This window comes from Cariama cristata, unplaced genomic scaffold (genome assembly GCF_000690535.1).
Source record: "Cariama cristata isolate BGI_N322 unplaced genomic scaffold, ASM69053v1 scaffold4275, whole genome shotgun sequence".
In the NCBI taxonomy this organism is placed as follows: domain Eukaryota; kingdom Metazoa; phylum Chordata; class Aves; order Cariamiformes; family Cariamidae; genus Cariama; species Cariama cristata.
Window position 1 is genome coordinate 9744 of NW_009617952.1, and position 12768 is coordinate 22511.

Genomic DNA, 12768 nt, shown 5'->3' on the forward strand with positions numbered 1-12768 from the left:
ATGAACCTTGTAAGCTGATGTCAAATGATTCTAGTACTCAGAATAATTACTACCAAAAAGTTCATTCAGTTTCTGCTCTTGAGGAACTTGAAATTAAATTGTTACATTGCAAGGAAGCTATTCAAGCAAATGAAAAGTCTTTATTTTGGTGATTATAGTAATATTTCCTTCTAAGAACTATTATTATTTTTATTCCATTTCGGCTTCATTACTAATATGTATGTCATAGAGAGACAAGGCATTGCCTATAGGGACTCATCCTTGTGGAGAACAAACTTTGGCTGACTAGTGACTGAAAATGGGAGATTATAGAGTAATACGGAACAGTAAAAGGATCAACACTAACAAGTAGCAATGCCTTTCAGCCTCTGTGGCAGTGAAAGACTCTACATTATTTTGAGACTGTCTCATAAAATAAATTAAGCATATCAAATAAATTAAGCTTTTCAATTAATTTCAAAAAAAATGAATTAAAAAAAGACTTGAAATGCCTGAATAAAATCAAGGGTTCCTTTTTCTTCAGACCCTGCCCCCCACCAGGTGGATTGTGACATAAAATCCATTTTGACCTGCTGACATCATGGGATTCTTTGCCTTGATGAGGCTTTGCTGAAAATGCTTTCCTTTGAAATAATTGAAAAATCGTCTTCAGTGGAGCAATTTGTGCATCTACAATGTTTTCAAGAAAAACAACGGGTATTCAAAACTAAAAGAAAAACAAGTTAAAACAAAACAAGATGAACATTCACCAGCTTTCCTAAGCCTCCTGACCACCCCACAAACACAGCATGTGTGGTTCTGTCCCTCAGTGTAAAACTGCCCACTGCCGCAAGGGAAATCAGATAGAAGCTAACAAAATGTATCCTCCAACAAGACTGTAATAAGCAAAAGTAGGTAAAACTTCCAGATAGCTTTCCAGGGCAGTTCTTCCACCACTCAGCTTAAATGCCTCCTCTGTAAGTGGTAACTTGATGTCACTTGTTTACCAAAGCTCATGAAAACTACTCACAGAGAGCCCTGGTGATCCCATTGCACCAGGTAAGCCTGGGTCGCCCTTTTCTCCATGTCTTCCAGGATATCCCATTTGTCCTTTCTTTCCTTGAGTACCTGGAGGTCCTTGCATACCACGGGGACCAGGAGGACCAGCACCACATGAGCAGAGGCCTTGATTTCCTACGTGAATGTGTCAAAATTACATTGAAACAGTTGCAAAGTTAATACACAAAAAAATAACACTGCCCTTTTTCCTTTTTTGTGTGAGTAGTGCACAGAGCATTTTATCTCGTTATGGCCTTCAGAGGAGTGTAGCATATCAGTCTCTTTACAGTGCTGAGTAACTGCTGCATTGACATGACTCTACTGACTTAGAAGCCCCAGTGCCAACAGGCAATTTAGCTCCACACTTTCATGGGCCTTATCCTTCAACTTACCATAAACTTCTTGCAAATTTAGGTCTGACGTACCTGGAAAAGATCTCATATTCAAATTGTTCCTATCCAGGCGTACTTACCCTTTTCTCCTTTTTCACCTTTTCTCCCCGGAAAGCCGATCTGACCTTTTGCTCCAGGTTCTCCAGGGATCCCTCTGTCAGTACAGACTACACCTTTGAAAAAACAAATCATACAGCCAGTATAAATCAGGTTGACTGTTTCCACAGCTTAGGTTATGTGTTCTCCTTTCCCTTCTCTTGTTATTCTCATGTGAAAAGCTAGAGATCTTATAAAATGCTTTACAAATCGTTGCTTATAGATCATACTACAGGAGTCAGTCTGGCTAGAGTTGATGTTGACACATTGTTTTTTCATTGCCACTACTTCTTCTTTTTTCCACTGTACAACTTTACGACTCTTGCTTCTTTACTAAAGGATGCTGATATGGGTTTCCTCCCCAGCCTGCTGTGTTTTTAACTTCAGGTGATGTATTTTTAGGGACATTTTTCATATATGTTACTTCGTGGGTTTGAATCACCCAGAAAACTATGAAAATCTTGAAATCTCACTGATCGACAACTAATAAGAAAAAAATGTTTTCTACATCACATGTAAAGTTTGATATATCTGTCAAAATGCACTTTTCATTTCTATGTGTTTTGTAGGATCAAGAAAAGCAATGAATCTATTAATACACAGAACGATATTCTCGCCATATAAATTGCTGTTGAACCTACTGGGTAGTCCAGGTACGCCTTGTCTTCCTGGCTCTCCTGGTAGGCCAGGTGGTCCAGGAAACCCAGGTATTCCTGGGATTGATTCACCTGTTCCAGGAAAACCAGGGTCACCTTGAAAACCTTGAGGTCCTGCTACCCCACTTACTCCTGGCAGGCCAGGCAGACCTATAAAAAAAAAAAGGTATATGGCCCATACAGCTTCACAGTAATGATTACTACAAGATATCAAGGAGGAAATTACAGACCAATCAGAACTGTCCTGAAGAAGAGCTTCTATATAACAAAGACTTAAATCTAAATCTTTAGGTTTTCCAGGATTCTCAGGAAAAGAGGCTTCTGCTTTAGACCTTCAAATGCTTCTTTTCCTCCTCCCCATTACCTCTTTTCCAGACATCCCAGTTATTCTAGTTCCTTACACAGAACAAAGTCATCCTCATCGCCTTCCTTTGTATCTTTTTGAGATGGAGAATAGAATTTTTGAACATAGCACTCCAGATACAGGCATATCATGGATTCACAGTGCATGGCAACATTCTGCTTTGTCTTCTGTTCCTTTTCTAGTAATTCCTAATGTTCCGTTTGGATCATTTTGGTTCTTTTTTGGCCGCTTAGTGCTGAACTACTATTTTTATCCAACTGTCTGTACAGCTCAAATCTTTACTGTTGGTGACTTGCATCAAGCAAGAACATAGAACAGTTTTATTTTAGCTGCTTTCTCTCCTACTGGTATATAGTTCACATTTTATCCCCTACTTCTCTTACTTGTTCCATCATCTCCTGGTCTTCCTAGCAGGCCTGGAGGACCAACTGGTCCAACTGACCCTGTATCACCAGCAGGACCTGGAAATCCAGGATCTCCTTGTGGACCTACACAGAATTATAAAAACATGTAAACTGAACACTTTATGCAATTGACAGCTAAAATCTAAATTAAGCTGCAACCAAAATTATAATTTGGGAACTACACAAAAGTAAAATACAGTAACTTCTTTTGTCTTTATGAAACATTTTTAAATGTGTAACAATTTCATTTTAAGGTGGGAGGATTTGGTTACTTTTCTACGGATTCCTGCCCATTTCTTGGGAACAGTTTTAACTCTTCATTGCTCTGTAGTAGTATCTTTGTGCTACATATTTCAGAATGCTGAGAGAAGTGTTTGCTTGAGATAAATACATGTAGCATTTAAAATGTGCATCTCACGTTAGGCACATTTGGCAGCGCACATAGGGAGATCATTTCAGCATCATCCTAGTTGAAATTATCCAAATTTTACAAAGTATATTTTTAAAATTGCTATAATGAGTAAATGTAAAAATTGCAGTTACACAGTGCTAAAGAAAACCTGAAACAGATATAAAGGACTTCATTAAACTGGAAAACCAAAATATTGGCAGTAGTTCAGTTCTCAAACAATTCTGCTAAAGGCCTCTCTCTGAAGAATGTATCCACTCACACACCATGCACATGATTCACTTTAAATGTTACTTGAGATATTAAGCATGGGGTTAAGTCTTTTGTTGCATGGACTGGAAACACACAGAAGCCAACGGAAAACAAATCTAAATGATTTTTTTTGGATGAGGCCCCTGTCTAATGGGGAGGTTCTGCTGAACTGGGGTTTTATTGTAACTTCTGTGTTCATGATCAGCCTTTGCTGCAGTAGAAATACAATTTATGGTAAGTTCTCTGTTAAAATGTTCTTACAATACAGGTTCGCCAAGTGTGAGATGCCAAAGCAAATCCCTTCCAGGCAGCAGGCTTGGCTGTTCCCCACTGCCTCCTGCTATGAAATAAGAACTTCCACACACCTTTTTACCAATTAGATGATAAAGATGGGGATAAAAGGAACTGGGACATAAAAACCCAGCCTGAGGATTAGGTAGGAAGGTAAAAAGATTGAGAGGTACTCTGCTGGGAGCACTAGTTCCAGGATTTCACCCCTGCTATGTGACAGAAAGCTTAAGCATAGTCTAAAATCTGTGTGTTGTGTCAATTCTGAAAATAGGTATTCTAAATTAAAAAGGGAAGGCCAGTTTTCTTATTTGCCATCCATTATCCAGCATGGGCTTATTTTTCATAACTTTCTTAAATATGCTTCCGTCCAATAACTAGGGATAGTCCTACAGATCTAGCTGTGACTGTATGCATAAAGAACTTTCAAGCAAACATCTAATCTGAAACTTGTATGTTTAACATAGATCCAGTAAGATCAGTGAGACGCAAACAAACACAGAATGTGGCCACTAGGAAGATAATATTTTAGGATCATGTCCCCTAGTGATTACTTTCAAACACCTTAGCAAAATAGGTCCTACACACTTTATACAGCAGAAATACTAGTTAAAACTAGCTATACCTTTTATAGGAGGCAGTGGAGTTCCAACAGCTCCAGGAGGACCTGGGGGCCCTTTTTCTCCTGGATCCCCCTGTAAGAGTCCAACAATAAATTTTACTGATAGATATAAATATGCAGTGTGCTAGCATGTAACTGAAATTTCAACAACGAATGGGGTATGTAAGGGTGTGACACACATCACCTGGGAAACTCGATTTTGACACTTCGTTGCATTTAAAACGAAAGAGATTTAAAATAATTTTCTTTCAAGTTACCATTGACTAAACAGTAGTACACCTATTGCACCTATCTATTTGATGCTTCAGAACTTGTGACTGCTGTATTTGATTTCATTCATTTATTGTAAAGATGAACCAATTACAGTAAATCAGTACCCATTTAATTGAGACGTTTTGATTTAACAACCCCAAGCTGTAATTATTTGCCTTAAAAGTCTATACTAGAATTTGAAAATTACTTCTATGATGACAGATAAGCATTAAGAAAAGAGGTTTCACAGTCTGACAGATACTATCGATGGTAAGAGATACTCAAAGCTTTTATAAGAAGTTTAAAACATCTGCATCAGGGAAACATAAAAGGACCTACTAATGACAAGGAAAATCACTTTTGCTTGGAGGATTTCTAAATTAGCTTACATTTTGATATTTAGAATAGCAAGTGAAGTGGATTTTATGGAAGTCTTTTATGTGGCAAATTGCATTAGACTTTTTGCTTTGTAGATCAGGAATCAACCCTGCCCTCTGGAGCAAATGGGAACTGAGAAAACAAGAATGTGAATGTGGGAACTGCGTAGTGAGGTTGCATTCCTGAGACAGGAGTTCAGGGCCTTTTAGGACACACACAAGGAGAACTGGGGCTGCAAAACTGGATACGCATTCTTACACAAGTAAAAACAAGGAGTCCATGCCTCCTTCTGGGCTTTTTTTAAAAAATTGATATTGCTATGATATTTAAACACTTCTGGAGCTATCCCTGACTGCCATCCTCTTCACCCTTCTATAGCTTTATATAATGTCAATGGCCAAGAACACTTTGCACTGCCTGTAAAGATCATACATTATTTTAACGAGACTCATTCCATTGGTAGCAGACACAAATGGTCTCGGAGTGATTTCAACAGGACTCATATCCTCCCTTCTATTTTGTCTGAAGAAGCATTCTGTGTTTTTTCATATTTATCACAGAAGGGCTGAGGTTGGAAGGGACCTCTGGAGGTCATCTCGTCCACCCCCCCTGCTCAAGCAGGACCACCTAGAGCTGGTTGCACAGGACCATGTCCAGATGGCTTTAGAGTATCTGCAAGGGTGGAGACCAGTGCTGAGTAGACGGCAAGGATGACCTCCCTCAGCCTGCTGGCAATACTTTTCCTAATGCAGCCCAGGATATCATTAGCTGCCTTTGCAGCAAGAGCATGTTGCTGGCTCATGTTCAAGATCCACACAGTGTTGCCAGTGTTCAGACTTGGGCATCAAAAGGTATGCCAGCAATTTCTTGAAGTCTATTCTTTGCTTTAAGCAACAGTTAACATTTTTTAAAGATGAAATCTACTTTGAATGCAACTGTTGGTTTTTTTTCCAAGTCTCTCTCTTTCTCCTAAATCTGAATGCATCATAGATTCTCTTTGAACATGTTTATTTCAGAAAATCTACATGAGGACAGGCTATTCTCAGGAGGGTTTTTAATCATATTCTTGTTCCTCCAGTTTATGTGATTTTTAGCAGATCATAAGCAACACTTACTGAGGCCAGATGAACAGCTGATGCAGTCTAGATAGATCTGCCCTTTCAGGAATATTCAGATTTATCCAATTGTTTTCCAAGCAAAACTACAGCATCTGTGTAATCATTCCAAATTTTGCATATCCGTATGACTTAACCTGATCTTTTTTTTAGGCTGTGTCTGTACTTGATTAATTTTCTTTTGCTTCATGCATTAGCAATTGTAATTTCATCTTTCCAAATCATTACTGCAGGCATTCAAACCTTTCCCTAACAGAATCTACCAACAATTAATTATTTTTTGCTTACTGTTTGTAGTGTTAATTGATGGCTTCTCAGGCTGTGGCTAACCAATGGAGACTGAAGAATGCACTGTTCTGTCTATACAATGTCTTGTCTCAAGTTTGTTAATGATGCCCCCAACTAAAACAATACGCACATTAGGGTGAGTACTTCTTAACAACAAAACTCTTACAGTTTGATTCTACTTTTGGGGAGCAATGGACTGTAATGATTTCTCTGTTTAAATAAGACATGCAATGCTTCTGTCTAATTAGTAGCTGAATGATCCACATTGTTGTGAAGCTGCTAATGGGCAAATGGGAGAAAAATGAACATCCGTAGGCAATTTTTTTTGCCCCAAGTATGACTACAGAAATGAAATCTTGGCTGAAGAAGCTGATCTAGCTCTCTCCTGGCAGTCCTAACTTTGAAACAAGTAAGTTTGTGACTAAACCAGATGTTTTTATTGTACTTTTACTTATTTACTCTATGTGTTTGTCATTTCTTATTTGTAAACCTGCTTCTTGCAAGCCTGTTTGTTGCTTTTTATTTGTCTGCTTTCAACTGTGTCTTTAGCAGTACACTACTTAGGGCAAGTTTGGACCAGCCACAGTTTACTTCCTTTTGTCATCATAGACTACATAGAGTGCGTTCCAATCTCAACCTTCGATTTATAAGAGAGGTGATTCTTACTCAAATCTCTTGAGTGCTGTTGTTCTGATTTCACAGGTGCAACTAATTGTGCTTTAAGAAAAATTGCTGGTTTATATGTAGCTTTCCAAAAAGATTATTTAAGAGGGAAATAAACACTTCTTGACTTTCATATTTCAGAATACTTAGACCGAAGTTCATTAGTGTCGCAATTTTTGCAATATTGTTTCTGTCGTCTGTACTGTGGTAATAAATTTGATGATGACCTTTCTCAACCTTGCTGTCTCTACTGATGATCTTGTCAGCCACCTTCTTTGTTGCAGCATTTCACTTCTCTTGCCCATACACCGCTGACCACTTGGACCCTATCCCAGTGACTCCCTAGACCTTGCCCTGGTAAGACTCACTGCTGCTTTGCTCCTTCTAGTGTAGCATCCAGAACTGTTTTTTATTCTGAATGTGCTTTAGCATTGTAGATTCCATAGAAAATATAATAGTTCCCTTCATTCAAGTTTTTGTTGTTATTCAGGATTACAATATGATCCAGTGGTCAGAATTACAATATGATCATTGGTTTTTTTACTGCTTAGCTCCCTGGATGTGACACCTGCACTTCTAATCCCTAATGGAAAGCAGCACGTATTGTAAAATAAAAAATGGCTAGTGTCATCTAAGTGAGCAAAAGTAGGAAATGTTTAAACAAAGCTTGTGTGAAGGAGTCTGATTTCCATTCTGGTAAGCATCTTGGAAAAGCTGCTTATGTGAACAGGTTGAACACAAACAAGCCCATCTGAATCAAATTTTGCCACCTCATTTGGTGCCAATTATCATACTAGTTCATAGACCAAAGTTTATAGGATTGTACTGTTACCTAAATATCAAGTTCCTTTACCTAGCATACCTCTCTGAGGAATGCAGCTCAACCACAAATAACTTGGAGAGTACTCCACTTCATGGATTAGATAGCTATACTGGTATAGTTAAAGGTACCTATTGGCAATTGGGATTAACCAATTTCTATGGTACGCAAAATAGAATTCCCACTCTCATACACACCAAGTAGGAATGTTTTCTGACGTTGTTACTTAGTACCATGGTGTTGAGTAACTATGACTATCACAAAAACAGTAAATCTTAAAGGTAATTATGACTGTATAAAAGGAAATGGTCTGATAAGCAGGTGCATTTGGCAGGAATCATTAGCATTTATATAAGGGAGTGTGTGTGTGTGCACGCACATGCATGTGTGTTTGTTGGGTTTTTTTTACCTGTATGCCTGGATAGCCAGGTTGTCCAGGAAAACCAGCAAATCCTGTTTCCCCCTGGAAAGGATCACATATATATAATTTGATTAAGCTGTTAAGACATAAATATAATTAATTGAACAAAACCCAGTAAGCCAGTCATACAATGCTGTCATGTTATAATAGCATCCAGTTTGTTTCAGAAAATTCAATGGGTTTGTAAAAGAGATGGTATGTTTCATAGAATCTCTTCTGTTAAAAAAACCCACAGCATGTATTGCCAGGTTATTTAGACAGTGGTCAATGGATTCAGTGTAGCTGGGGCACAGAGCTAGCTAGAGTACAAACCAGCAGACTCTAATAGACTGTCTGCTTAATACAGCTGAAATTGGCTTGCTGCCTGATGAATGACCCTGTTGAACTATTATTGCATGGAAAGCAGCTGCATATCAGGTCCTCCTCTCCTTTTATGATCTGCTAATATACTCATCCATCCATCCAAACTCCTTAGGTAGGCAGTGATGAAAACAAAGTAAAAAGTAATTTTGCAGATAAAACAGTCACCTGGAGCATAACTCTAGATGCAAATATCTGTACATTAATGTGATTTATGAATAGCATGATCATTACCTTAACTAGATTTGAAAATGAGCTGGGGAGAGGAGATAGGAAAAAGGGCAAGATGTAGATCTATATACCTACATCTGTCATTCTTTACTCTAGTAAGATGTTCACAACTAACATTTAGGAGACTTAAGAGCAAAACTGGAATTTCTTGAGCCAGAAAGATGAACAAAACATGCATATAACACAAAATTACACAAACAGTGTCACCATGGCAAACAAAGTTAACACGCTGCATAACTTTTCTATCATGCTATATGCATGTCCCGCTGGCTTTTCCTCCTGCCTGAAACTTCAGATCCCATTAGCCAATTTTAGCCAAATTTCAGACAGCAGCAGAAATTCAAAGACAAAGAGTTCATACAACTTCTGTGGCAACAGGCAGCAGGAGAGAAAGGAAGGAATGCAATGTGAGCTATCAAGTATGTGGAAATTCCAAATCTGCACAAATCCATAGAAAACCAAATCTCGATCCCACTGTTCAGGGAGCTGCTTATACTTTATGTCTTCTTACCTTCATTCCAGGAAAACCTGCAGGTCCATAAGAACCAGGATTACCCTAATAAAAGCAAGTAGAATGTGAGCTAAAACAGTAAAAGCTTATTTAAAATTGCACTTGTTCAGAATTGCTGAGTAGTTAATGTTCCTTAGATAATTATTACTTGGGATATTTCCCAAAAACTTTGCAAATACTTTATATGAGACATGGGCATGAATTTGAACTGTAGACTAAAGTTAAACCACCCAGGTCTTCACTTAATTTTTTTGTCATACTGCACCAAGCACATTAGTGGACATGTTGCTCCATGTGAGCACTGCTATGCAAATCAAGCACAAGCTGCTGTAAAAATTGCCATTGGCACATATGGAATACATTAAAATTACTGTGTTAGTACTGTGCTACTCCAGAGCAGCTTTGTGCAGTTCTAAATATTTAGAGGATAACCCTACAGATTTACTTTCTTTCCAAGGCCAGAAAGTCTGTATGAGCTTATGTTTAAGTCTGAGACAGGGTGAGTCCCAGGGCAGGACTCCTAAATAGTCTATACGGAAAGTATGACAGATTGTTTAAAAAAAAAAAAATCCTTAAAATCTTTCTTGGAAATGCAAACTTAAACTGCCAAATATATTATGAACCTAATTATAGTGAATTTGAGAAGTAATTTATTCTGCGACTTCCTTACCCGCAATCCAGGGAATCCAGGAATGCCTTTTTCACCCTTTTCTCCTCTCCCAAGTACACCCTGGAGCATTCAAAATACTTTGTTTAAACAAGATGCTCAGTGAAGTTTGCCACAAATTTTAATTTTTGTGCATGTTTAAGTTATGTACATATTAGGTTAACGGATTTTGTTGACTTGCCAGGCTCAATCACTGGCGCTTACTTCATACAGCACCACTAGCAGTGCCTGCGTAGCTTCAGTTATTCAAAGAACCTGCTATGGTCTCTTCTCTAAGCTTAATGTGCTTTCAACAGTTTATTTTTTTTTAAGCTCTATGCATCTTTTGGGCTGCATCAATCAATTTCTCAGTTTCATCTTATAACTAACAAGTGTACCATTATCTACATGGACAGCCAGTACTGGAGCAAGCATATAACGTCCATCTTTCTCAAAGTAAATCTGATATAAAAAGATCGGTTTTGTCTCCTTTTCCAGTGCTAAGTAACAGTGGTCCTTTTATGATGGAAAACGAATTTCTGAAAAAGTGCTAGACTTAGAACTCAGAAACGTGATATTCAGGCTTGTCGTTTCTTCTCTTCTGCCTACAAAGCTAAATAAATTTTTAACATAAATTAGACTCATTCTTTTGTCCCCAATTATCTTCTGTTTTTCTGAGATCTGGTAATTCCCTGCCTGTGGATTTTCCTTCTTCAAATTACCAGCAATAAAGACTCCAGAATCATTTTTGTGGCTGCTTCTGCTTAGCATCCAGGAACTCCCTACTGGCACACCAATGTTTAAATTAATCATGCTGACAGAAAGAAAAGAAAATGTATAATAGATAGCAAAGAGCAACTCTTTCTCCAAACAGGTGGCTCTACCTTCTCTACTTGTGAGGATAGCCATAATGTGAAGTTAAAGTCTTTCCCTACCATACTTAGAGAAGCGTACCTCATGCCCTATTGAGAGCACATACAGATTTCTCTGTTTCTGTTCTTGAGAAAAAAATAATCTGTGCTTCTATTTTCTTCACAGTCCCAGTCCGTTATGTGTCAGTAGCCCAACTGGAAACAACACTGACCTTTTGCTACCAGGTAACATTCAATAGGTATGTATACAACAGACTCAGAAAGGTTTTCCGAAGGGTTTTGAAATATTTTTGCTTTCACACTGGTTTAGGTAGTGATTAAATTTCACAGCACAAATGCTGTTATTTCTTCCATCACCTTGTGCTTTAAAAGATTAACTTATTAATCACAGAAGGACTTTGCCAGCACCATGGGGAAAAAAAAAAAAAAATCACATTACTTACTTTGGGTCCACGTGGCCCTCTGTATCCGGTTACCCCAGGTAGTCCTTTTTGGCCCTATGCATACAAGGAAAGTTTTTGTGTATATTAATATGCAGGACATGTCTATGTACCATTTAACTTTTTTTAAGTCCGGTTCTGATGTACAACTGTTAAATAGTATTTTCTTAAGCACTGCACCTGTTCCTCTAGGTGCACTAGGCAGAAGAAAAACGAGAAAAACAATGTTTTAAAAATCAGAAAATTCAAAATTTAAAAACAAGTTAAAAATCAGAAAAACTGATTTTTATTTCTCTTAACACTGTCAAACCAGTATAATGACTGTGGAGTGAGACGTATCTTTTCACTTGCAGGGACCTGCTAATCAGGGCTTTGCTCCTACAGATGTGTGTGACAGTATTTCTTTTTTGTTTGCTGCTCTATTTAGTTTGATGCAAGTATTCACATGCATAAATCTACACTTTTGTGCATAGCCCCAATCTGAATGGAATGCATGGCTGGCTACATGGTTATGATCATGTCATGTGTTGCACAGCAGCATATGTCACACTTCTCAGTAACGTGGGGAGTTTAGGTTCTTTCAGTCCTTTCCCTCTTCCTCGTACACCTGTACATAGCAACCATTTGCATAATCAAAGCCTAAGATCCAGTATGTGAAATCCATCGGTTCCCTGAGTTGAAGCTGCAGGGGCTGGCAATGCCAAATTCAGTTTTTCATTTGTGTATTAGAGCAAATCAGACTTGAGGACATGGAGACTCCAATATAGGGCACCGTAATGTGATTTTTGTAACTCCTGTTCTTTTTAAACAAACATTCTAATGTTTTAAGGCACACAACTGTGGACACAGAGGTGTGATATTAAAGTAGTACAGTAAATAACAGGAACTTGCATTAAAAACAGAAAACAAAATCACACTTAATTTTCATATTGAAAGAGCACCCTAGAAGGGTTAGGGTTGATACTTCGAGACATTACATTGGAGAAATCTCAAAGAGAGCAATTGCCAAAGATCTGAAAAATAAAAGCGTTAGTGAAGAGCCACAGAGATTCAACAGTAGAGTAACCAACTTTACCTGAGATGCCTGAAATATGATTTGCTAATGACAAACAGTGAAGAAAATCAAAGCAAGGACAGTATCTCCTTTCTGCATGAAGACAGTCTTCCCTCAAGGACATGAGCTAAAGTACACATGGGCTCTCCTCTCCTGAAAGCCTGTAGGAAGGGTGCTGAACAACAGGATTCCTGCT

At 38.2% G+C, this 12768-nt stretch overlaps 1 protein-coding gene across 1 annotated transcript in view; it reads right to left on the reverse strand.

The window, feature by feature from the left end:
* COL4A4 (collagen, type IV, alpha 4) overlaps positions 1-12768 on the reverse strand; it is a gene marked incomplete at its 3' end in the record, with an annotated part of 45464 nt that overhangs the window by 9226 nt on the left and 23470 nt on the right. Inside the window, exons 12-20 of the mRNA XM_009700668.1 lie at positions 11522-11575; positions 10231-10290; positions 9561-9605; positions 8447-8500; positions 4525-4594; positions 2930-3034; positions 2168-2332; positions 1511-1603; positions 1010-1173 (exon numbers count right to left, since the gene is read on the reverse strand). Of these exons, the coding sequence (XP_009698970.1) occupies positions 1010-1173; positions 1511-1603; positions 2168-2332; positions 2930-3034; positions 4525-4594; positions 8447-8500; positions 9561-9605; positions 10231-10290; positions 11522-11575 (810 nt within the window). The remainder of the gene's footprint in view (positions 1-1009; positions 1174-1510; positions 1604-2167; positions 2333-2929; positions 3035-4524; positions 4595-8446; positions 8501-9560; positions 9606-10230; positions 10291-11521; positions 11576-12768) is intronic.